The 26,391-nt window shown below is 40.5% G+C and overlaps 3 protein-coding genes across 6 annotated transcripts in view; 2 read left to right on the top strand and 1 right to left on the bottom strand.

Annotated features, from left to right (window-relative positions):
• The first annotated feature begins 1,889 nt into the window (after positions 1–1,889).
• On the top strand, positions 1,890–6,926 carry LOC112572453 (tyrosine-protein phosphatase non-receptor type 3-like). 2 transcript variants are annotated; one of them, XR_003100993.1, is made up of 11 exons: positions 1,890–2,021; positions 2,770–2,867; positions 3,207–3,524; positions 4,216–4,313; positions 4,617–4,885; positions 5,009–5,096; positions 5,464–5,543; positions 5,722–5,758; positions 6,119–6,216; positions 6,535–6,662; positions 6,785–6,926. XR_003100993.1 is itself a non-coding variant. In XM_025252148.1 (10 exons), exons 3-10 carry the CDS (start codon positions 3,487–3,489, stop codon positions 6,589–6,591), a joined length of 765 nt encoding a protein of 254 aa, XP_025107933.1. In that variant the 5' UTR covers positions 1,890–2,021; positions 2,770–2,867; positions 3,207–3,486; the 3' UTR covers positions 6,592–6,911. The 2 variants fall into 2 exon arrangements, 1 of the variants encoding a protein (XP_025107933.1); XM_025252148.1 differs by having other exon boundaries at positions 6,535–6,911.
• Positions 6,927–9,993: 3,067 nt separating this feature from the next.
• On the top strand, positions 9,994–14,145 carry LOC112572456 (receptor-type tyrosine-protein phosphatase alpha-like). Its single transcript, XM_025252152.1, has 5 exons — positions 9,994–9,997; positions 10,241–10,368; positions 11,086–11,240; positions 11,749–11,884; positions 12,143–14,145. The coding sequence occupies exons 2-5, from the start codon at positions 10,363–10,365 to the stop codon at positions 12,230–12,232; spliced, it is 387 nt and encodes a 128-aa protein (XP_025107937.1). The 5' UTR covers positions 9,994–9,997; positions 10,241–10,362; the 3' UTR covers positions 12,233–14,145.
• Positions 14,146–20,853: 6,708 nt separating this feature from the next.
• LOC112572437 (multiple epidermal growth factor-like domains protein 6) overlaps positions 20,854–26,391 on the bottom strand; it is a 62,820-nt gene continuing 57,282 nt past the window's right edge. For 2 of the 3 annotated variants that reach the window (XM_025252115.1, XM_025252117.1), the window contains 11 exons: positions 26,004–26,141; positions 25,231–25,368; positions 24,287–24,421; positions 23,842–23,941; positions 23,188–23,282; positions 22,526–22,866; positions 22,128–22,215; positions 21,731–21,809; positions 21,447–21,483; positions 21,180–21,277; positions 20,854–20,982 (listed from right to left, as the gene is read on the bottom strand). In XM_025252115.1, coding sequence (XP_025107900.1) covers positions 21,221–21,277; positions 21,447–21,483; positions 21,731–21,809; positions 22,128–22,215; positions 22,526–22,866; positions 23,188–23,282; positions 23,842–23,941; positions 24,287–24,421; positions 25,231–25,368; positions 26,004–26,141 — 1,208 coding nt within the window. In that variant the 3' untranslated portion in view covers positions 20,854–20,982; positions 21,180–21,220. The remainder of the gene's footprint in view (positions 20,983–21,179; positions 21,278–21,446; positions 21,484–21,730; positions 21,810–22,127; positions 22,216–22,525; positions 22,867–23,187; positions 23,283–23,841; positions 23,942–24,286; positions 24,422–25,230; positions 25,369–26,003; positions 26,142–26,391) is intronic. The other variant, XM_025252116.1, reaches the window with a different exon arrangement.

Here is a 26,391-nt window from a genome sequence, read left to right as displayed (position 1 = left end):
GTGAATTTTGTCAACATGTGAACCCCAAACACTTCTCGACTATAATTTCAGCCAACAGCCTGCTTCTCGACATCCGATGGTCTTAAATGATTGGGATGGGTGGGCAGGTGGGTTTTCATTTTATGACTGAAAGTAAGAATGGTGTATTGAGTTCCCGAAGACTGGAAGAATAAAGAAAATGTGAGAATAGTAGCCTCTTAGAGATTTCAACAATTTCAAGAGGTTTTCTGGTCCACCACGACTCTACGAATTTTCCGACAAGTCCTCGTAGCCTGGGAGTTAGAGCTTGAATACTGGTTACTTTTTTTTTAAAGATATTAACATTGTGACTAAGGAAAAAGCGCAATTATTTCTTCATTATTCAATTAGTAAGACATAAGAACTCACAATAACTGCAGGAATGGCGAACATTTGAGCAGTTATTAAGGACACATTAACCCAAATAATTCCATCTTATATTATCAAGTCCTTAGCGAAAAAACTGACAAAGGTCGATGACTTTTGATAATTGTACATTTAAATGAAGATTGTTTTATATACTTAGATTGTAGTAGATGAAACAAATTTGTCTGGAGTCTGGTAAAAATTATTGTCCAACTGAATACTTTGTTTTTGTATTTGACTTATTAAGGACAAACCTGTTCTTGTATTGGAGGCTGTATCTTCGGCAACTACTGTGTGCCAGATGGAAGCTGCAACAAAGGTAATACAAATATCATTATCTATTATTTACATCAGATAAGCGTTAATGTAAAATCAGAGTTGTCTTTTCTTGTTGCTGTTGTTGCTAATCGTCATACTGATATAATTCCTGTTGGTCTCCTTTTCTTTCTCCTTCCTTTTCTTCTTGTTTCTTCATTTTCTTTCTTTCTTCTTCTTTTCTTCATTATGAATTTAATAAACTTTCTCTTCTCCTGCCCCATATCTTTTTTACTCTTCGTTGTTTGAACAACAGCAGCTGAGCCTTTCAACTGTCAAAGTTGTGACAGATTCGACCACCAGGTTACAAACACAGTTTTAAACCTTCTGAGATGTGTTGTCTATGTGAAGATGAATAGACAGGCCACTTCACTGACATAACATGGGGAACGATTCTCTTTCAAACTTCCGAGAAGGTTTCGCTAAACCCAATCACGTGGGGCCTCACAAAATAACGAGTGCTGCTACTTGGACACAGAAAAAAAGCTAATGTTGATTTTCTCCTCAGGTGTATTGTCGTTTGTTGAAGGCTAACATCTGCAGGTACCTCACAGCCCTCGTCTTACATTCACACACGCTTTACTACACACATACACATGCACTACAGGCACACCCCTACACATAAAGTTAAAATCCTACACATGGAAGCCATTTTAAAATGATTCATTCGCCAGAGAACGTGCCGTGGGAAAGATGGCCAACATGAGTTCTTACTACAACAGCTCGTCAAGCTCAACATCGCTGGAGACATCAGGTCCGGCCTGCCTGGCTGTCAACGGCAACACCAGCTCCATCTTCGCCCCCATCAACATGTACCCCAGCCACCCGAACTGCATCAGCACGTCACAGTTTGACGTCAACGCCACCTGGCAGGTAGACTTGGGGCAGGTGTATGCCGTCAACTCCATCACCATCTACATGAGGGCCGGTCAGTGACGTGTGTGAACTTTAACCTTTCTAAGTCGCGACAGGACTTACTGGTAGGGATGGACAGACTGAGAAATGGACAGAGAAATACCAGGGCAGAGGGATGAAGGGTAGATTGCTGTAGAAGTGTCTACTACTACTACTGATACCAATACCCATGACTTGTTGTTACAGACCTGCAGGAGCGTATGTCAGGAGTTGAAGTGCGGGTGGATGGAGTGCTGTGTTACGAGTTCGGGACTGTCACCAAGGTGGCGCTCACCACGAACCCCACAAACATCAGATGCACGTCACAGCTCAGCGGCAGATCGTCAAGCTGACGAAGAATAATAACGTGCTTGACCAGAACATGGTGTACATGAAGCTGCTGGAACTCTGCGAAGTTCAAGTCTGGGGTGTGTTTTTCTGGAATATCATTTATAATAAATGTTTTCACTTTGCTAAATGTCTGTTATAGGAGTCTAAAACTATAATGAAATATACACCTGCCTCTCTTCTGGTCTACCCACACCTGTATTATTTCTTGTTTACATACTCCTGCCTGTCTTCTTGTCTACGTACATACCTACCAATTGTTCCCTATATTTAATAGTCGTCTTGTGTACCCATACCTGCTTTACTTCTTGTCTACATACACCTGTCTGTCTTCTCGTCTATTTTTCTGTACCTACACCTGTCGTTTTGTCCACATACACCTACTTACTTCAAGTCCATCGACATTTACCAGTCTTTTTGTCTACTCACGTATTCCTTACACTTTGTCTACTTAACACCTGCCAACAACCTATCTACACTTGACCTTACTTTTGTCTACCTTACACCTAGATGCCTTCTAGTCTCCATATATCTACCTTCTTGTTATGCTTTTCTGTCTACTTTTCTACATTTGCTTGCCTTCCTTTCTATCTACGTGATTAAATTTGTGCACACATAACAATTTTTTTTAATGAGAGTAGATGAATTTTTTCAATCTGCCAGTCAGAGTGCAGGTGACGTATTTGTGCTCTACGTTAGTAACATACTATACAACTCTCTCGCATTTCGTGCTATGACATCCAAGTAATATATAGAGTTCTTACACTCATTTGATTCTTGTTATATTGCTGTATCACACAACACCGCTAGATACATATTTGTTATCAGTGTGTAAGTCCGGTTTCTATGGAGATAACTGTGACATGAGCTGCGTGCTTGTCCGAGCAACGCCACCTGTAACGGCTGGAACGCCTCGTGTCCAGAGAGTGAGTTGAAAGAAAAAAGTACTTTTGTTAGCTTAAAAAATTGGATAAAGGTTGGCAAATGTAGGGTACATATATTCAAAATGAAGTGATATAATTTTTTGAAAGGGGAGAAATTTATCTCGGAAAATAGCGGCATTATGTACTCATGGTGGACTGCATCTTTACGCCATCTTGATGTCCGTTCGCGATAAATCTAGAATAAAACTTGTTACTTTTTTGTTACCAGTAATTAGTAAAGTTTTGCTTCTCAATACCACACTGTATGGTGGATGCATGCAGTTGATGTATATACTTACATGTTTGTGTTTGCATGCGTTCTTGCGTATTCATGTCTACCAGTAACTACAACAACTCAACTACGACAGTGACAACCATTCCACCAACAACGACGACCACCCAATCAACCACATCCTCAGCATCAACAAACCTGACTTTGGAAACGAGTGTACCGACAACTACCGAAATCTCCAACAAAGAACCAGAAATCACTACAAACTTCGCGCCCACCCCTTTAACCACAGAAAACCGAACGGAAGAAAGAAGAGAAGGAGAAGCAGCAAACAAGGCTGAATTCCCCCTGTACCCGGTTATAGGGGCGGCAGTGGGAGGAGGAGTGTTGATGATAGTTATCGTTATAATTCTCTGCCTTGTAATGAGGTGAGCAAGTATTTATGTTTATTCCCACGCACCAACGGTGGGTTACAAATTTTTTTTTTATAGACTATAGACTCGCTATACCTTGTCACACTGAAATTGTCAGCGAAAGGAGGAAGATTTTCTTGCAGATTGAAGAGAAATAATAATAATTTCCTGCTGGTGTGTATTTATAAACCATTGTTATGAAGAAAAATATTCCCTTTTGAGCGGGTAGTCCACAAGATGACTAATACATTATTTTCAATTTTGTGAGGTTAAAAAATCTGTTTTTGTGAAAGCTTGTTCCTTGGAGTTTTACAGGAAGTGAAAGTTTTTTTTTTTTGTCGTTAACCAGTGCAAACTGTGCGAAGTGTGGTCATGTTTGAACAGATATATTTCCTATTTCACAAAAAGTCGTCAACAAAAAGTTTTCGCCCTTAGTCCGTACTTACAAATTAGAGGTACATGCGCACCCAGGGTTTCTCACCTTCCTTAAATAACAAAAGCTTCAGGAGCGACATCTGGGACCGTGCACACGACTAGGACCACGCAATGACAAGCGACCTCTTAGCTCCGCGCCTGTTTGCACATAAACATATTATAACTACCCCTGGGGTATCGTTATCTCTGCTTCATGCTGTGTGAACTATGACCTCATGTATCTAAATACGATGACAGCAGGATGACATGCATCTTCTAAACGTTTCGACAGGAAAAAGCTTGGCCACAAACTGGACGTCCAGGAGTTGCAGGAGAGGTCCACCACTCGCCGCGACTCCGAGTCTCAAAGTGTCTACGTCATCAAAAAGGGTTAGTACGTAGTACACAGCTACAGTGACGTCACCAACATGTCACCTGTCCAGGTTAATCATCGAACATATTGATAAATCTGAATAAGACGATGAGGCGGAATTTGTTGAGAACAAATCAAATAAACACAAAACAAAACAAAACAAAACAAAACAAAACAAAACAAAACAAAACAAAACAAAACAAGTGACGAGATATTAAGGCAGATATGTGTAGTAGCTGTAAAGCTGATCCATTCTTTCTATGAGCTGTAACCTTTGACCTTCTATGCACCCCTTTCTGAAAATGCGACCTGGTCGGCAGAAGCCAAGAAGAAGGCGGAGGTGAGGCCAGCGTTCCTGAGGGTTCCCAACAAGTTTGGACAGAAGAACGGCTACACCAACTTCGCCATGGACGAACAGGCCAGCAAGGCAGGCAGCGTCAGCGGCGACGAAAACGGCGACTACATGGTTATCTACGACAACGATGACAGCATCTACGCCACGCTCAAGGACGGCAATGCGCAGACGGACAACGCAGTACTCAGCTTGATAGACTCGCTGGCTTCCGGCGAACTGCCTGATAAGTATACCGTTAGTGTTCCTTCCTTTCTTTGTTTCTTTTTGTGTGTAAGATGAAATTCATAAGATGCATTTTCCTGTGTATGTATGCATAGATATTTGTATGTATGTGACTAATTTACGTGCGTGTTGCAGGAACTTCCAAAAGGATTTCTGCATGAACACGAAGCCGGCAAAAGTCCGCTCAACTGTAACAAGAACAGGGTGGCCTCAGTTGTGCCATGTGAGTTTAAGGATTTATAAACAGATTGCTACATATAGTAACACCAGTAGTTAGTGATGATTGCAGCGACAGCAGTCGTAGCAGCAGCTTTGTAGCACTGTCTCCTATGACCTATGACCTATGGTATTATTGTCCCTGAGAGATTGCAGACTGTGTAGTATTAGGTTCTCGAGAAAGCTGTGTAAAAAATAAGTAAAAGCAAAAGAAAACCAAACAAACAACAAAATTAATGAACAAAGAGTAAAGAAGGAGTGACTGTCTCCCACTAAGTGTCTGACAAACAACATCCTATTTTTAAACATTTGATTTTGGGAAAAAAAAATACCCCCGCCAAGGAAAGATAACTCTGACGATATGACTTTCGCAGACGACTACAATCGAATCGTTCTCAAGGACGGGTACGTGGCTGTGGAGGCAACAGACTACATCAATGCAAGTTATATTCAGGTATAACTGTTTTCGCAACACACATCATGAAGAAATCATTGACATCCAGAGAGAAAATCTCCAGACACAGACTGAAATAAAAATGATCATAAAACATAAAATGAAACATAAAATAAAAAGAAACTGGCACATCATTAGTCTTAGCAATTTTTATATTAAATACTTATGTTTCTTGCAGGGATATCAAGATCGAAATACCTACATTGCAACTCAAGGTGAGCTTTTCGTGTTTTTTCAAGATAAACCTGCAACGATCCTGTCGGCAACATTGTCGGGCATGAGTAGAAGAAGCAGACGAAAGATGAAATAAATGGGACGAGTGTCATTAAAGTCAACTAGCCTTTCATTTACCTGACCAGGGGCTTAGATGTCGGGAGAGTGCGAGCGTTAGTGGTGATAGTGTAAACAACAACAACAACAACGATCACTGGAGGCTAACGGACTGCATTCCTGTTTCTTATGATGACGAAATTAATACAGACACTCTTGATGTGAAATGTTTAGAAATAGTGTAAATACTTGCTTTCAGCAGCAGTTTATTTTGAATGTTTATTGAAACACTTTGTGATTACAAGGACCACGTGACAACACCGTTAGCGACTTCTGGCGGATGGTGTGGCAAGAGCAGATAACTCAGATCGTTATGCTGGCCAACATATCAGAAGGAGGACAGGTGTGTGTGTGAGTGAGAGAGAGTGAGAGAGAGAGAATTTTACAAGCAGAGACATGAACCGTGTTACCGTTATTAACCGTTTACTTCCTTCGTCATTTGCTCATTCATTTTTCTTTTTTTTTTCTTAGATACTCACAAGATGCGCTCGCACACACATGCTGAAATAATAAAACCACGCACATACACATCCAAATATTTTTTATGTACAAGTATTTTTTTTACATTTTAGTAAAAACGCAAGCGAAGTGATTCTGTACCTTTAGAATCATCTTCTCTACTTGACCTTCCCTCAATTCCCTCGGAAACTGCATTTTGCAGGATCAGTGTTGGGAGTACTGGCCCTTCGCGACAGTTCTGAGACTCATGGTCCAGTGACTGTGACAGGACTGCACGTGGAGAAGCGGGCTCACTTCATGCACAGAACCTTCTTACTGAAGGCGGAAGACGTGAGTATGGAGACAGGGTGTGGAGGGCCGACTGACTACACTGCGTTTGGTTCATTGAAATGTTGCATCTCGTCAGCAGGAGGAGTCAGTCGCCCATTAACGGGAGATGATTTGTGTGACAGGGAGCCCAGGAGAGGGAGGTAGAGCAGTACCACTTTCAAGTGTGGCCGGAGGTGGGGATGCCGTCTGTGACGTCACTGGTCAACTTCTGGCGGCTGACGAGGGCGCGAGCTCCTCAACATCCTCCGCCCCCTGTCCTTGTCCACTGCAGGTCAGTCACAGTGTGTTAGTCCTGTGTGAACAACTGTAGGAGAGAGTCTAGAGAGACAGTAATAAGTGAACGAGAGAAACAGTGGTGGTGGTGGTGGTGGTGGTGGTGGTGGTGGTGGTGTGTGTGCTCGCTTTTGTCATATCCATCTCATTAATACTTTCTTGTCAAACTATTCAATTCCTCTTTAGCAATGGCGCGGGCAGAACCGGGGTTTACATCGGCCTCGACATTGTCCAGCAGCACCTGAGATACGCAGGTGAGGTGCACATTTTCGAGGTGGTGAAGCAGCTACGCCAGGAGCGGTGCATGATGGTCCAGGATGTGGTGAGACGTCATCGGTTGTTATTTCTGTTAATTCGTGCCTCACTTTCAGATCCCCAGACGGTCTATCTTCTTACAGACAACACTTTGGTCAAAATCCTCATATTCTCAGAAGTTGCGCTCGTCGTATTTGTATTTCTTCCTTCGTAAGCGGAGTGGGATCGCTTCGATAAGCGACAAGGTGTGCAGCAGACGACACTAGAAGACCGAGCTTCAGCCAATGGACACTGATTTGAAATATCAGAGAAAATTAATTTTTTTTTGGTGGGGGGAGGAATGCTCTGCTTTTTATCCTTCATCTACATCCACTTGTTGTTGTTTGTTTGCTTATTGTTGAGCAAGTGACTTTGTTTTCATTTCTGCTAGAACTGCGCCATGTTGTTTCCATGTCGACCACATCTTCCTTAAGAAAAGAAAATAATCTATGTGCACCTCCTTGTAAACTTCTGGTAAATGTTTTCACAACTTTAAATGATTTTTTTCCACTTTGCACTGCCCCTAGACTTTTTTGACGACAAATATTATTGATAGTCAGTCAATTAATCGAAAATTAATGATGACACCCATCCAGGGTACATAACTACTGAAAACATATTAAGAAAGCCATGATATGAAGTTGTCTCCCTTTGTATTCACCACCAGTGCGTTCTCTTTTCAATATTTTCCTCTCATCTCTGTGTGGTGTTGCTTATCGCACCACAGCATTTTCCGGTTGGCGGATGTGGAGCGATTTCTGACCTTCCGTCTCGAGCTCTTGACCTTTTTATTTGTAACTTTGGGTCAAAACGATTTGCCACATTTGTACAGTCAGTACATGTACTTGGTGCAGCAGATAGGAATGACAGATTCTTACAACGCATGAAAACTAAAGTAGATCTTTCGGTGGTTGAGGAGTAAGGGTTTCAAGATGCCACTGTATTCGAAACAAGATCCTTTTGATAATAATATAGTTAAATAATAAAGCGCTGTACCCCACCATCAAAGACTATCTCAAAGCGCATAACAACAAATAAAAATAAACATATTATAATGATCTCAGAAAAAGTGTTCATTATACTTACGGTTAGAGTATCTACACATGTTGAGAAGAATCATCTATCAGCATAGATGTAATCACTTCAGGACAGTAACTACTACCAATTATTCAACCGTCGGGTCAACTGGGAGCAAGGATGCTACGTCACACGGGTTGTAAGCGTGCACCAACCTTGCGCTCTGACCGTTCGGCTATCCACCTCCCCAGAATAATATGTAAAGAATAACCATGTAAATTTTTATGTCATTTACCTGATATCTTATTTCGGTATTAAAGGTATATGTAAGCGTAATGGCTGTATACAGCTTATCACGATTATTGTTTACATGTTTCTACTAGTTTTATCAAAATTTGAAATATAACTTATTTTTTTATCAAGCAATTACCTTGCTCTGAGATCTATCAAAAATGTCATCTTCTGAAGCTAGTAATTTCATAATTATTTCTTACTGGGACTATAATTTTGGTAATTTGGTTATCAGATACTTCTCTTTGCAGTTTTCTCCCTTTCTCACAACATCAATGACATTGACGAGTGCTGCAGGTGATTGATTCATTTTTTTGTGATGCCATTGAAGGTAGGTCAAACAAATATATTCTGTGTTCGAGTGCTAACGATTCTGACATTTTCCACAGGAGCATTTCGTGTTTCTCTACAAACTCCTGCTGGAAGCCTACGCGGGTCGTGACACGACAATGGCCCTTGACCTTTTTGAGGCAACCTTCCAGCGACCAATCAGCGCCAAGACACAGCTGTCACGAATCGACAAAGAGTTCCAGGTGATGACAGTGGTGACATGAGGACAGAGACATCAGCATGCATGACTTTGGAGAAAGTGGACTTCTTTGGACTTCACTGGACTCATTAGATTTATACTGACTGTTCTTCAGTACTGAGTAGTTTTCATTTCCAAGTCTTAGTCCACGAAATTATTAGTCCAGTATATTCACTAGATGAGGAACATTTGGAGCGTTATTTATCGATGAGAATAAATCTGTCTGATTGACGATAACACACCTTGTTTATCACCAACAGACGCTGATGTGGATGCACAAGCTAACTGCAAATCGCACGTGCACGGCAGCAGAGCATCATGAAAACCTGAACAAGAATCGGAACAAAGACTGTCTTCCAGGTAAGCTAACGAGTTTACACGTGTGATGACTGATTGTTTTCAATTCCACACTACACAACACAGTGCAACAATGCATATAAATAAATATTTGACATCACTTGTAGATGTTACCAGGTCAGTTCTAAAACTGGAACTTACTTTTTCAGCGGACGATACCTGGTGGTCCTTAAAAGACGTTTTGCCGGCCGCAACAAATACATCAACGCCGTGTTTCTCTCGGTTAGTAGGAATTATCTACTGTTGAGAAATGTAACAGATTCGTTACATGTTTTTTTTTCTTTTTCTTCTCATACTTTTTAATCCATTTAAAAGGTAAATTTATGAACCATTTAATCAGAAAGACAAGAAATGTAAGAATTAGTTCAGGAATGGAGCTGACAACGTGCGTTACGTCACTTCCATTGCTGAGCTTAACAAAGGTTTCTGTGTAGACCTTCCGGGAGCGCAATGGAAATTTCTCACGCAACTTCCGCTTCCGGATACTCTGGTTGATTTCTGGCGTATGGTGGATGAAAACGACATTAAGATTATCGTCTCCTTGGGGAGCGAAGAGGAGGAACGTAACACGAAGGTATCACAATCTACTTTAAAACATGTAAGGAACGTCACAATCTACTTGTGACATGAGAGTAATGTCAGAATCTACTTGTGACATGAGAGTAATGGTAGAATCTACTTGGACACGAAGCTGACAGAATCTACTTAGTAATGTTGCAGTGAACATGTGTAACAGCGCATTAAGAGTCAAAATCCTTTTTCGTGACAGTCACGTAGTTTGACAACGCGATGTGACGTTTTGATATGTTGACGTCAGGACTGGTGTCGGTACTGGCCCCGGCCTCCCAGCAAGATGATGGAGATCGGCGCATACTGCGTGACGCTGCAGAACGTGTCCAAGATCGGGATCATCTGACGTCATACGCCGTCAGTCTCAACATGGAGGTAAATACGGGAGACAACTGTCGGTCACGTGCAGGTTGTATGGAGTCACTGATGACACAAACGTCATCAAGGACTGTTTAAAAGAAAAATTCGTTTAAGAGATGACGTCAGAGAACGAGCAATATCTCAGCTCTCTGATTGACAATGACAACCAGGATGACAACAACAACAACAGCTGTTTTGCAGTGACGATTTCTAATTTACTAGATAAGGAATTTAGCGACCAAAAAAAAAAATGAAAATAAAAAGAGAAGTAAATGAATAAGTGAGCGAGCGTGTGAGAGAGAGAATGAGAGAGGTGAAAGGATAATGATGTGTCAAAATAAATAATCAAAGTTCTATAATATTATTTACCAACATATTTCTATTACTTTCTTTGTATTATTTTATGCAACATTTAAACATGTTTTCAGCGATTGTTTTTAATTGTTATAAAAGAATTTCACTGCCATAGACTTTTTCACATCCTTCACAGCTATGAGAAAGTCTAGACTGCAAAGTAAACAAGTCGATAAGAATTCATAAAGCATTTCCCTTCTGGATGTTCTAACCCAAATATGGAAAGTCAGACTTTCGGGTTATTTCTCCTGTTAAAACGGATTCTAGTTTTAGAAAGGGGTAGAAAAACACCCGCAATGTACACTTGAAGGCCACAGTGACCACCCACATCTACAACTAATGGTCACATGTTGAGTTTTGTTTCTTGGCACCATTCAGCACCGCTCTGATGGGTCACGTGATCTGCGAGTGCTTCACTTCGAGGGGTGGGAGGGTGACCTACCCGCCAGCACGTCCGAGCTGCTGCACTTAATCGACACACTTGAAAGTACCCGGGCACACTTCACGGGTAGCCCTGTCGTCATTCAGTGCATGTGAGTACATTCTTCTCCTCCTCCTTCTTCTCCTCCTCCTCATCATCATCATCTTGTTTGTGCGTGTTTCATCCGTGCGGTTATTTTAGGGTTTGCACAAATGTTGATCGACTTGTGGTTTAGAAGTATGCCAAGAATTTTATTTGTTGTATCTGTCGCATTGTACATATTTATTAGTTGTTAATTAGTTGTTATAATTTATTTATTGATACACTTCGTTTGCGGCTTTACATGTCCTTGTCCCGTCACGTGATTATTTTAGATTGACAGCACTGACAGCAAATATACTTGTATTGAATCGTGCGCTTTTGAATATTTTTTCTTGCATTTAGCTTTTTTTTGGCAAATTATTATTTTTCGTCTTCTCTTACTTTCTTTCCTTCATTCATTCTTTCTGTCTTTCTTTCCTTTTTAGCATTGATTTATTTAGTCCGTGTAAGCAAGTCAATATTTTATTCAAATTCAAGCGTGATACCTGAGAATTAAGTGGTTTGTGATTTACGCTCAGTGACGGTTCGTCCAAAAGCGGTTTATTCTGCGCACTGTGTGACGTCATCAGCCGCGTGACACATGACAAGGAGGTTGACGTCTATTTGACGATCCGAGAGCTGCACAACGTCAGACCCCAAGCCGTGACGTCAGTGGTACGAGTCTGTAGAGCCGTTAGTATGTTGTGGAGCTACCACGTGATCCAGATATTACAAGCTGAATGCAAAACACAATGAATCTATCTTAATGCAGGCTTATCTTCCCTGAATCACTCTTGTAACGGTTCTTCAACACCGTTAAATTGACATGATCTCGCTTATTTGCGTTTGTTATGTAATCTGTCGTTATTTTGCTTTATTTGATAAGAGAATTAATTTGTGCTTAAGGTAACTCGCGGCTGTCTTTGTGCTCAGGTCCAGTATCGCTACTGCTACGAAGTGGCACAGCGCCGAGTGAAAAACCTCATCATGCAGACCAGCACAGCATTGGGCACTAACATGTAGAGAAACAGGACACACAGGATTGCCTTGTAGAGCAGCAGGACACACAGGATTGCCTTGTAGAGCAAAAAGACACACAGGATTGCCTTGTAGAGCAACAGGACATTGAGAACTTCCATGTAGAGCAACAGTACACAGAAGAATGCCTTGTAGACTAAAACAATATTGAGGACTTCCATGTAGAGTAACAGGACACAGAAGAATGCCTTGTAGACCAACACTTCCATGTAGACCAACAGGACATCGAAGACCACTGTGTCGACCAACAGGACACTAATGGCCACCATGTGCTGCCATATAAATCAGCCCGACACTGAAGACTGACACAAACAATATGAAGGTGGAAACAACATTTCTTGCGATAGTTTTAAGCCTAATACAAGAGACTACTACAAGGTGATGTTACTCTGTGTCTAAATTACCCCGAAAATAGTTCCCAGGGATTTTCTCCACCAGTCACCACAATGTTGCTTTATCTGTGTGTTTTCCGGAATGTAGTTCCTAGGAATTGTCTGTTTGATGACTCGACCCTTAGTCTTGACATAGTCTCTCCTGCCGTCTGTACTACGTGTGCAGGGCAAGGAAAGTAGTGCATGTCCTTGTTGTTCGGTTGATAGTTGTTTGTGTCATTTAATATTAATATTTGTAAAGAGCCCTGTTAAAACACTTTTTTTTGAGTGAAGTGGCTGCAAATCGTTCGCCATTAGCAAAGAACTTGAAGGCGACAGGTCAAGTACTTGCTTTTAAATTCTGTTGTATATTTTGTAAGAGCACATGTATTAATGCGCTTAACCAGATTTTCTCAATATATTGCTGACATGTCATGCTCGTGACAAAGGAACAATGGCAAACTAACGCTTTCTTTCTTTAGTAACAGAAGAAGAAATGAAATTGTTCCGTCTTTCATTGAGTAGACTCTAATTAATGAATAACTTCTGACTTATGCTCAGCAAGATGACACATTGATCATGCTGTAAACAGGTTTTGTTTATTTCTGACCATTAGTAAGTTGTTAGAAACCTCACTTTTTTTCGGGACGAAATTTTCCTCTTCCCTTGCTTTACCTTCCCTCAAACCTTTTTGGAGTCGGGGACACATTCCCGTCAGTTGAGTCGGCTGTGGAAAGTGAGCTATTACACGGGTATCGAACCGGTGCGCCCCTCAGAGCAAACGCCAGCTATCTTAAAACAACAAAGAAACAAACAAACAAACAAACTGGTGTGTCTCTCATTTAACAGGTGTGGCTTGGCCACACTCGCCGTGCTGACTCGCTAACTTCATGTTAGCCTCGTGTGGCAGTCTGTACGTGCACGTTTACACATTTGCTTGTGTGTATGTAAAACAGCCAACCCGAAGACATCTATCTGTTCTTTTTTAAAATTTATAAATTGTAAACATATCGAACATTTGAGCAATATTTTTATGCTGGTAATATATGGACATACAAATGTGATTGTGTTTGTATATATACTCTTTTCGTACAAAAGTATTCTTACACAGATTTATTTCCTCTCTCATCATGGGGTCTCATTCTCATCATCATGTATAATATTTAGTGATAACGTGTTTAGCAGAGAAAGTTCATCCTTGTTGGTATTAGCGATGACATGTTCAAGAGGACCCGGTGACTGTTTGTCGTTGTTGAGATTCTAACCGTTGCAGTGGCCGCCACGTGACGTGTTGCAGACTACTTCGTGTTGAGGATGTAGACTGATGTTGTTGTTGTTGTGACCCTACTGCATGTATGTGCTGTTGGGGAGTTTGTGAACCATTGTGGTCGCTTTTTGTCTTCACTTTTTGTGATCATTTACCTCATTAAATTGGAAGATCGAAACATTGATGATATTTGGGGAAGTGGTGAATGTTTAGTGTTCCACAGAGAGCGTGCTTAGGTTCTGGAGCCGGAACACATTAGAGGACTAATTTCTAAATACGACAGATCCGGAAATTGGTGAGTGGAGTTTTCTGTCCACTTTGCCAGCCACTCTCTCTCGACTCGCTGTGTAAGAGTGAGTGTGTGACAGAGACATATATCCATCCACTCTTGCATCCGATGAAAGTTCCAGGCTGTTGCAAGCTCGACTATCAGTGAGAGCCTCTGAAACTATTTCCACAACCAGCTTGCAGCACTTCACAGTATGAAGTGATCCTCTGTGACTTGTTCACGATTCTTGAGTACACAGGAACCCGATGCTACAAACATTAAACACTGTGTGGCTCGTTGTTCACACACAGACACAGCATCCGGGTCTCTTTTGGCGACACGTGGCACTTGTCCACCACAAGCGATCGTCTGCTCAAGCCCACATTACTGTCACATGTCCTAGCGATTGTTGAGTGGACCACAGAGCTAGATAGCATCATCCATACACAGCTCTCTCTGACCACAGACCTAGAGCATGTGCCGAGTGAGTGCACCAGCAAACAATGTTCACTGCAGACCGGAAGCGCAATTGAAGGACTGAAGGATCAAGAGTTATCTCACCGGATGTCAGGCTTCCCGCACATCGCACGTAACTGGCGGCCAATGGCTGGAGGCCTGACACGTCACCAGGCGTGAAGAGCTGCTTTCATCCGGGTTCGAGAAACAATCTATAAACGAGTTTTTCTCTGAAAAGCTGCAACAAACTTTACGATATGGGAAAGGCAATGTTCAAAGGATTACATATGAAGAAGTTAGAAGTGTAAGAAGAGTGTATCAACTAGTTAACACCGGAAGTCGGTATTCTGACAGTTTATATTTAGGAGTCTATAGTAGGGGACCTTGTGTAAACAACTGACAGGAGGCTGTAAATATGTTTTGTGTACAAGTCTAGACAAAGGATGTACAGAGAAGCCCCGGAAGACAGTCAAGAGAAGCTTGACGAAAACAAAGCTAAAGGTTGAGGACATAATAAAAATAATCCAAAGATTATAATACTTGAAATTGTTCTGTAATCAGATACAAATCATTTGAAATTTAAATGTCGAAGCATCATAAGATCAAAATAATATTTGACAAAATAGAAACTTTATACAAAAATTAAGCTTTTTAACAGAGAAAAGACAAAGTAAATAAATGTATATAACATTTTTACCGAGCGGGTCAATTTTCTTTAAATTAAATTAATACGTGCAACTTTTATAAATGTTTGCCATCAGTAGCTTTACTTAACTTAAGAAACGTATTTTCTATACATTTAAACCGTAAATAAAATCCATTTATTATAGTGAGACTGAGATTGGTAGATAATCCATACAACCATATGCATACAATGCCCGAAAATGTTTAATGTAGTTGTAATGGCTTGTGTTGTAGAGAAATACATAATAAACAAAAGTCAGTTATCGTAACTCCCCCATCCTTATTACACAGACAAATATAATTTAACAGTTTTCACGAAATGCACAAATTGAAAACATTATTCTTATTTACATTAAAAGTCGTTTTGAACATAACATTTGAGCATTTGACAGTTTCTTGGATTTGCTTGGTAGATATTGCATCCGTTTGGAAAGTAAAGGTATATATACAAGAATCTTACAGGCCTGCTAATACATGTTTCATACAATCTCAATTGATGTTGTCTGTACACCAAGCCTAAGGTTAAAGGAGACTGGAGCAGCTGTTAAATGTCCCGTAAAAGCACAGAAGGAGAGGCAGTAGAATACTGTTCTCACAAAGTGTGGAATGTGTGAATATTTTCTGTTAGCATTGATGAAGACTTGGCGAGGATTCTCATCAGCTGATGCCTGTGATGTAAGCTGGCATCAAGAAGGTTTGGGATAAGGACTGATACAAACTAGTGTTTAATTTCAACATTCAAGTTAATTTATATTCCATCACATTTGAATTGCAGTGTTGTCGACTGGTGTTCAGTGTTCTACTGTAGTGCTCCACAGTCTTCTCTCATTAGTTTCAATCCACGAGGCACTTAAACACTAAGCTTGTCTTAGTTTTTGAATTAATATTTTAAAATCCATGTTCAGCAAAACCTGGCATTAGTATGTGTTCATCTATGTCCAATGAACATTGGCACGCAAGTAGTCTTTGCCTTTAGTGTTGACCTGTGATACACACTCGTGTTCAACTAGTGTTGGCGTACATCGATGTCTCTGAAAAACGTTGCTGAGCGACTTCGTAGCAGTAGCGGTACTGAGCCTGTCAATAAAAGAAACATTGGTCAGATTCAGGAAATGAAAAACAAGAAACAGACCAAACACAAACTAAAAAAACCACAAAACAAATTAAAACAAAAACAACAAACAAAAACAAAACAAAACAAAACAAACAACAACAAAACCCAGTAAACCAAAAACAAAGCAAAAACCAATAAAACACTCGAGTTTGAATTAACCTCTCTTCGGGCATGTTTATTTTTAAAACTGTTTTTCGTTATTACACTCAGGTGACAACTCACCACCGAGGTCAGAGCTTGAGGTCTGACGTTGTGCAGCTCCCTCACCGTCATGTACACGTCAACTTCCTTGTCAAAGGTCAGCGACTGATGACGTCACACAGCGCGTTGAACAACCCGCTCTTGGCCACCCCGTCCCTTTACAAAAAAAAATTTTTTGAACAGGTTTCATTTATTGTTTGAGTTACCTTTCTCCTCGACCATTACTGAATGACAATTTTTCTGACTCGCGAATGGAGATGAAATACTTGCTGCATTCATCTGAGGTTGGTATTCACTGCTTTTCCCCCTAGTACATAAACATGGTGATTAATTTGCTTTGACTGAGGTTGGCAATAGTGTATTAACTATTCACTCATTGAATAACCAGTGTACATTCATCTCAGGACAACCTCAACACCAGTCAGAAGGTAAAGAACTTACCGGAACTGGACGTCGTACGAACGCGAGAACATTACGGGTGCTTGATGATGAAGGAAGGCGAGAAACTTACCTGAACAATGCTAACTAAATGATGAACCAACAAGGAACTTACATGCACTGAATGACAACCGGGCTGCTGTTGTCTTCCACCTGGCGCCGTTTATCTATGAAGCTGATCAAGGTAAGTAACTCTGAGGTGTTGCCAGGTATTTCTTCAGACCAGTCGTCAAAGCGAACTAGACTCACATCTCTCTTTTCAGAACCCTGAGCAGAAAGAAAAGTTTCTTGAGATGGCTAGAGGAACGGATTTCTTTAGTTCAACATGAAGTAGAAGAACCAAGAGTGGAGAGGTAATATTAAAATACACAATGCTAAAGGTCAATGGGCGAGAACTCAAGGAAGATTTTTAAGGAGATTCCATTGAGATAATAAAGTGTCTCAGTCTAGATGGTTTCGCTGTTGTCAACATGGACAGCATTCTTGCCCTGGCATATGAAATAAAGACTTTTAAACTAGAACGTCGACTGAAAAGTGAAATCAGACAGAAAAATAGAATTAATAATGAAAATGTTTGAAGAAAAAAGAAAAGAAAGACAGACATAGAGACAGTTGCCATTTTTCTGTGATTACATCTTCGAGGTATTTTCTTAGACGGGGCGAAGGATGTGATACCTTTTTCTGTACTCATTTGGTAGAGAGTGAGATGGGTGTCCAGCTTTGAAGATGTTTTTAAGCTCACCAAGTAGGGGTCAGCCTGTATCGCCCTTGTACTGGTGACCGGCCAGTACTGACAGAAATCCTACAGAAGCAGACGACAAAGTGAGCCATGGGGCAGACACATAAATTAATAAACTGTCCTTCATGCAACAATAACAGAAAAAAACAAAAACAAAAACAAAACTAAAAGAAACCAAAAAGGAAAATTAGCATTATCTAGACTGAAATTCGAGATTGTATTTTCTAAATGTACGACTGAATTCAGATCGTGTGAACAGAAACAATTCGTGTTTGCAATTTCCTGAACTCTCACCTTTGTTTCTGCTTCTTTCGGCGAACCGAGAGAAACAACCGTTATGACGTCATTTCCGTCAACAAGGCGCCAGAAATCCACCAGAGTGCTTGGCAGAGGGAGCTGTGTGAGGATGCTGCCTCTGCTCGTCAGGTACGACTAGCAAAGACATTATAAACAGTAAACACTTCATGTTGTCCACGTACATTTATCTTGATGATTTACTAAATAAACACAGAGTAGATAGCAGACGGTTACATTAGAAACAATCAAAATAATTAATTAGGACAAACGTTTATATCTGCATAATTATTGTGGACCAAAGAACGTAGATTAATTACTCAAATTAACAAATTAACTTTAGACAAAGAGAAGAGAACAGCTACCCCACCTACCGGCATGAAGACAGCGTTGATATACTGATTGCGTCTAGGAACATGAGCTGTCAGAAACACCCGGTGTTCATCACCTACCACACAATATCAACCCGACTCAGGCTTCAGACTAGTGGTAGGTAACAGGTATGTGAAACTTATTAGTAAAAAAAGGCTATATTACAGGCATCAATGTAAAACAAAAATACAATACAAACACAATCATAGAATACCAAAAAGCAAATACAGAAAAAATGAAAGAAAAATGAAATAACGACAGTCTAAACACTTAGAACATTTGTTTTGAAAGTATTTCTCTTACTTGGCAAGGCTTTGCTGCTTCTGTTCTTGTCCGTGTTCTCTTTGTCTCGAGCAGCTGCGTAGGTCAGCTCCGGAGTCAACGATCTCATTAGCATAATTCTCTGACAGACGACAGTCACAAAGTATGTGAGAACCGAGTGAGTACAGCCAGAGCTCATTGATCATCAGCTCATTATTAAACACGAATTGTATCCAGGGTAGGTATACGCATTTTTATTTGGGACTTCTGGGGTTTAGTGAAGCCTTGGGGTCAATGTAAGGTTAGGCATTAATCTGATCAGTTATATATCTATACATTGAAAGAGAATGAATCAGTTATATTGTCAAGCTGTAAATAAATAGCGATACTAAAAGTCATAAAAGAAGTATAGAAATATAAAGAATGAAATAAATTATATCCGTAAAAAAACAACTCACAACAAAAGACTTCATACAAAAAATTCCAAAAGACTTCCTCAGCCCCAAACCAACTAAAAAGAACTAACGTACAAACAAACAAACAAACAAACAAACAACAAACAAACAAACAAACAAACAAACAAACAAACAAAGAATAATAAATAAATTTACTTCCCGTAAAACAAGTCAGCCACCTGACACCCTCATGAACCCATTCATCCTGTCGACTCACTTTGTCGTCCACCTGCCAATGATCTATCGCCATCATTCAATCCATTCCACACCCAGGTAGGAAGGGCAACAAGCAGACAACATAGGACATGCTGTCCACTTAACCCTCCAGTTAACGAAGATAAATCCAGATAATAATAACTACCCTGAATTCTGCGTCGATGACAGAATTCTGTTTGCCGGCTCTGACTGGCTCGGTGAAGATGACCTCAAAGTTGTCCTCTAGGAAAGATGTGCTTCGTCCGGTGTAGGCCTCCAGCAGAATCTTGTGAAGGAAGACATACTGGACCTGTCAAGGAAATACAAGTGGGTGAGCAAGGATTCCTATTTCTTTCCAGTAAAATACCTTTTCTCCTCCTGTAGACTCATTTTAGCATTAATCTCCTCCTTTCCATACAGTGGGCGAGCGAAGAAAGGAGAGGGAAGAAAACAAATGGGAAAAGGAAAGGAGAGATACAAAGAAAGTCTAGCAAGCATTGTCCTACTTGATGAAATGCCTGTCTGCTTACTCACTTAGACTTGCATCGCTGTGAGTGTTTGTTTGCTGTACCTACCAACGTCTGGACCATGATGCACCGCTGCTTCCGCATCGTCTTGACGACATCAAAAACGTTTACTTCCCCACGGGCGACGGCTTCGTCGAAGGCGATGTCAAGAGCGATGTACGTTCCTGTTCTTCCGACGCCAGCGCTTAAATATAAAAATGGGAGGCAAAGAATTCCGTTGGCAATGACGTCATAAAAGCTGGTATAGATGTTGATAGGTTAACCGAAAAAAGTGCTTTCAATTTAAAAATAAAGTAGTATGTTTCATATCTTTTTAGCATTTTAAATTTTTCTTAGAATTTTTTAGAATATTTTTAGCATTTGTACTCAAACTAGCTTAACTGAAATTTTACAAAATAAGGTTTCACTACAAATACGTGTTGGGAGACTTGGTGTGATCCCTACTATTACTCTATTAATTAAAAGTTACAAACATTGGAGTTTGGCTAGTATATTGTCCGATAAAACTTCGACTAAACACACAAACACAATCTACATCCACACACATTTACTTCACGCAGAGACGGAACTCACGTGCAGTGCACGAGTACAGGTGGCGGCGGGGAGCGCGGGGCACGTGACTTGGCAAAGCGCCAAAAGTTGAGGAGGGAGGTGGTGGTGGGGACCCCGTGGTCAGGCCAGGCCAGGTAGTGGTACTGCTCCACCTCTCGCTCCTCATTGTCCTAAATATAAACACGGGGTGGAGTTGACAGATTTCTCAATACGACAAAAAGTACACATCAAAACATAGATAACAAATAAACAAAAATAAAAGCTAACAAACAAATCGCAATCAAAACCTCTCGCCTAGTCAGCAGCTAATTTGTTATGGTCTTACACTTTGATGAAAAGAAGAAACTAAAAGACAATCTGCGCAAAATGTCGAAGGAAAAGTATAGCATCCACCCGCACCCCAGACACTCACGTGACGCATTTTGAGGACGAAGGTCCTGATGATGAAGTTGGCCCTCTGGCGGACGTCCACTGCGGTCACCGTGACCGGACCGTAGGTCACAATGCTGTCCTGAGCCGGCCAGTACTCGGCGCACTTGTCCTGACGTCACCAACAAGTCAAAGGTCAGGTGATACAAAAAGACCAAAAAACAGCTACAAACGACTGCAGTTGATGTTTAGGAAAAATTTTTGAAGAGTAAAAAAATCAGGTTCAGATAGTTTGGATCTGATGTCTGTTATTTATTGTCACAAACTGTGACAGCATGCCTCGCGGTGTTTTGTCACACTCTGTCTCACCTGTCCAGCCTCAACCGTGTTGGTAACCATGACAATCTGAGTCACGTTCTCTTGCCACACCATTCTCCAGAAGTCCGCAACAGTATTGGTACGGGGACCTACAAGAAACGAAGATATTTCAAAGCTCAAATCTGTCTTCAAATCTTCTCTTTATAAAACTTAAAATAAATATCTATGTAACAACCGTATACTTCAAGGAATGGAGAACTTAAGTATAAAACCTCAATGCGAGGTAAACACTCAACAGACCATCAAGCGGACACATACCCTGTGCCGCAATGTATTTCTTCTCTTGTCGGAAGCCCTGAAACAATGACACAAGTTAAAGATAATATATTTCCATAGTTTAAAAAGTAACAACATAAATACTTATACTTCAGAACATGTAGGTTTGTTTTGTCTCGAGACAAACGTTAGTAGTCGATGACATTATCATTGGCAGTGGCCATCATTGTGTGGATGATGTTGTAAGTGCTGTGGTTTCTTTTTAAAGGTCTGGGTGCTAGATGTTGTTGTGTGGTGATTGTGGTGGTGGTAGTAATGATAGTTACTGTGATGTAACTGGCGTTGACGTAGTCAGTAGCTGTGCCTTCCGGAAGCCGTCGTTGAGGATGACGCGGTTATAGTCATCTGAAATAATGGATGACACCAGCAGGGCGTTACATAAGTGCTCAAATGTACTTATGTAAATCTAAGATGAAATTAAACAAACTGTATTCCGAGTACAAAAATAAATTGCTGCACACAGCAAAAACTAAATAAATAAATAAAAATAAATAAAAGATAAAGACCAGTTATACGTTCATCACATGTTCATCTACATACAAAATTATTTTCAGGTTCATAACAGAGATAGATAAACAGACATGTAATTATTCTTTAGGATAGTAATTAGATACCAATTCACCTTTAACTAAGTTTACAGTACAAACCACGTGACATACGTACAAGGTAAGACTGAAGCATATCTATTCTTCTTTATGTTCGAGTTGAGTTTCGCTACTTTGTGATCATCGGTGAGTCCCTTGAGCAACTCCTGTGTGGACAAATACATTTCATGAAACATTAAAAACATCTCACAAACAAACGAACCCATCAGCTAGTATTTATTTTATTTTATTTTATTGTTTTTGGAATTGGTCTCTCTCTCTCTCTCTCACAGACAGACAGACAGACAGACAGACAGACAGACAGACTCAGAAACACACACTGATAAACACCAAGATCATATATTTAAGGCGGTTCACTGGACAAATACAGACAAATCTTTCAAAAAGTTTTGAATGTTTTCAACATGAAGACTGTTTCATCTGTTTTTAAGACAAAGTGTGAAACAGATTCAAGACCTTGAACTCTTCCGGAAGTTGGTCGGAGGCCAGACGGTCCACCAGGGCGCGCTGCACTCTGTCCAGCTGAGGGCTGGATGCTCGGAAGGTGGCGTACAGGCTGTCGTTGGTGTACACGTCGTCGTCGTCGTCGTCATCGTCGCCGCGTTCATCGCCGAAGTCGTTTCCCAGGGAGTTGCTGCTGGAGGGGGTGGGCATGGCCGTGACGGTGTGTTCAGGTACGTTCATGTACAGGTTGTCGCCCGTGGGCTGCGTGGCGGCGCTGCTGTTGTGGCTGTGTGGAGGTTTCGGGGATGAACGTGGTTTGATGGGCGGTATACTGGGTGAGCTGTTCAAGGCGGCTGAAACATTAAAGACATACACGGACCTCAGGCTGACCAAAATTAAAATTTTTAGCCATTTTGAGATTAGGAAACCCTAGCATATACAACAATAGTTTATGAGTAGCTGCTCAAAATGCACTCAGTGATGAAGTCTAGATGCCATGAATAGGTGAGCACTTCGTGTCTTTAATGAAGAAGCTTTTGAACTGATTTCCGTAATGAAATGTCGCGCTGGACATCAGTATGTGTACGGTTAGCATCGTTTGCACATGCGGCTACCTGGCAAACTTTGCCCATAAACATAACATCATAAAGTTTTTATACGAAAAATATCCAAACCTTCTGCCATTGGTTGGTAATCATTCTCTTCCCTGTTAGTATTTGTGTGATGGTGGAGGGCCATATCTGACTTTCTTTCTTTGCGACGTTTATTTCTGGAAGAAAAGCAAGTAGAATGATCACAGAGCACTTTAAAAAGAGGTTTTGCATTTTTAAAATTATATTCTATAGTCAATTAGTTTACTAAATTAAGTATCAATATATTTGAAAATACTACATTTTATATTTAGCACCAAAGGGACATGGATGAAGGAGTCATCTGCTGATCAGACAAGTTCCCTACTCAAGGTACGAGACTGAACCAAAAAGTAACAATACTAAGAATGATAAATGAAAAAATATCGTAAATAGTAAATGAAAATAATTTCCTACAGTATTTTCGAGGACTAAGCATCTGAAAGATACCTACTAAATGATTGTTATACGCTGCCTGGAAACTGGAAATTCCCTTCCATAACACCGACATAGTAGTGACCTTTACTCACTTTCTTTTAAATAAAGAATTTACCTAGATTTTAATTTTCACCTGTGTTTGTACTTGCTGTGTTGTTGTTGTTGTTGTTGGTGGTGGTGGTGGTGGTGGTGTTGTTGTTGTTGTTGTTGGTGTGTATGTTTGTAAGAGAGATAATAGTTAAGAGCTTCCGATTTCTTTACCTAACAACAAAGAAGACGACAACACCAATCAAAACCAAGATGATAACACCAGCGACAGCACCGCCTACTCTGCCAGCACTGCCGCCTCCTCTTTCTGCCATTAAATGAGTAAAACATCCTTCAGTTTCAATACCTTCTCACCTACATAACCATCTACCGAGCTAAGTACACGTGAGTCACAGAATAGATGGATAATGGAGATATTATATCACGAACATCAGTACTGCTCATGATATTGTCTAGGTAGCGCATACATTATTCGCCTCATTGTCCACCCCATTTCCATATAAGTTTCTACCCTTAATAAAAGTTTCTCGATGAAAGTTTATAGTGTTATTGTTGTCGACAGGCCTGCATGATGTGTATGTGTGTGTGTGTGAACAGATAGGTAGAAGACATTTTTTAAAAATTAAGCAAGTATTCTTGCCTTGTTTGCAATGTTTACCTTGCTTGCATAAGTCTCCGTGATACCCACTTTGACACCCGGAGCTACACACACCCGTCTCATGATGACACGTGTCCACTGCGCAGAAGCCGCACGTTTGCGCACAGTTGTCGCCATGGAAACCACGACCGCACGCTGAAAGAAGGGAAAGGTTAAGTAATGAGCACTAATTGAGCCTCCTTGATCGTCACCCCGACATCACTCGTCTGTACGCACAGCAACACCTGTCTCCGAGTTAACTAGTCAAGGAACATACCCTGAGTTAACTCAGGTACTGTCGTCACAGGTGTGTTTATCTCAGTCACGTGACACCTGACCTGTTGCTGCAAGTTGGGGAGACTGAGTTGTGCTCTGAGAGGGAGGAGGACTAGCGCAGTAGTCGCTTGCATGTGAGATGAGAGAGAGTGGCACTGACACTGACATTAACAGTGACACAGAACTGATTCTATCGTCAGAGCTGCTGCCGCTACTCATCATCATCTCCTCTAGCTGGAGATCCAGGTGTTGCGGGTGGCTGGGTAGCAAGACAATTCACCAGAAATGAAAGCTCTGAACCCAGGAGACACACCTAACCTGTTTACTACTGTCTAATTCCTACAGTTGCTTGGCTTTAAATAAGTTCTTGAGTTCTCAAAGAGTTGGGGAGGTAAAGGCAGTGAGTGAGAGGAGGTTGGCACCACCGAACACAAACTGGCCCCGACAACATCTTGCCTATCACCTCTCCCCACAGGCACAGTAAGATTAGGATGTCGACTTCCTTATTAGAGACTTTAATTATAAAGTAATGAAATACAGTCTCCCATTCATTATGTCATTGCATTATAAACTATTTGTCTCGTTAGTTATACAGTTTAGGGAACATATTGACAAGTTAACACTCTCGTCCCAATCACTCTCACGCGTTTCGATATTTCTACTAGTTTTTAGAAGGTTAAAAGACTCACTTGTGTTACAGTAGGGTGGTTCATAGCCTCCTTGACATCCTGAAGAACAAGCGCCATCTACAGGGCTGCACTTCCCAGTCTGTGAACAGTTGCCGCATGTGTAGCTACAGTTGATTCCATGGTAACCGTTAGAACAGGCTGAAATAGGAAGTGAGGTAAATAAAACGTTGATCTATAGTAATTCTGATAGATATCAAGCCATTTACCCCTCTAAAAAACAAATCTTAAAAAGGAAAATAGAAAAATGTACTTAAATGCTCGAGAGATATTTGTTAATTTGTCAATAGGTGTCAATGGCTGAATAATCGTCTAGACATATCAAGTAAGAGTTTGAAACATCAGAAACAAAAAGGTGTTGATGATGGAGAGATAATATTGATGATGATGATGATGATGATGATGATGATGATGATGATGATGATGATGATGATGATGATAATAATAATAATAATAATAATAATAATAATAATAATAATAATAATAATAATAATAATAATAATAATAATAATAATAATAATAATAATGTGAACTTAAAATGCACAGCATCATCATCAAGACAGATCGCAATCTCTGCACAGACCAATAATGATAAATGAAAGATAACAGTAAACAGTGAGGTACATATAGACACACTGAAGAACATAAAGATGAGGTACAAGAGTAGAAGGTAAAGCGACGGATGAAGGTATGGAGGGAAATCCATATACATGTACATTTGTATGTAATATTTATGTAGATAAATGCATTTGGATGGCTCTGTCTAGTATTCTTACTCTCATTACAAAGAGGTGGCTGATATCCCGCCAGACATCCACCCGGACAAACACCAGTGACAGGTTCACAGTTATCTCCATGACTGCAGTTGCCGCACGTGTAGCGACAGTTGTCGCCATACAATCCTTGGTCACAGACTAGAAAACAGGACCGGTGAAATATTTAGACGATGCCAAAAATAAGCATGCATTTTAAAAACTAGTTTTATAACTATTATTGCAATATATAGTAGTGCACATACATGTTTATGGTCATCTTTGTGTGGTGGTGGTGGTAGTAGTAACAACAACAACAACAACAACAACAACAACAACAACAACAACAACAACAACAACAACAACAACAACAACAATAATTCGTCTCAAAACATATTTCATTGTGTTCTTA

This window comes from Pomacea canaliculata, linkage group LG9 (assembly GCF_003073045.1).
Source record: "Pomacea canaliculata isolate SZHN2017 linkage group LG9, ASM307304v1, whole genome shotgun sequence".
Taxonomy (NCBI): Eukaryota; Metazoa; Mollusca; class Gastropoda; order Architaenioglossa; family Ampullariidae; genus Pomacea; species Pomacea canaliculata.
This window is presented reverse-complemented; position numbering and strand designations above follow the sequence as displayed.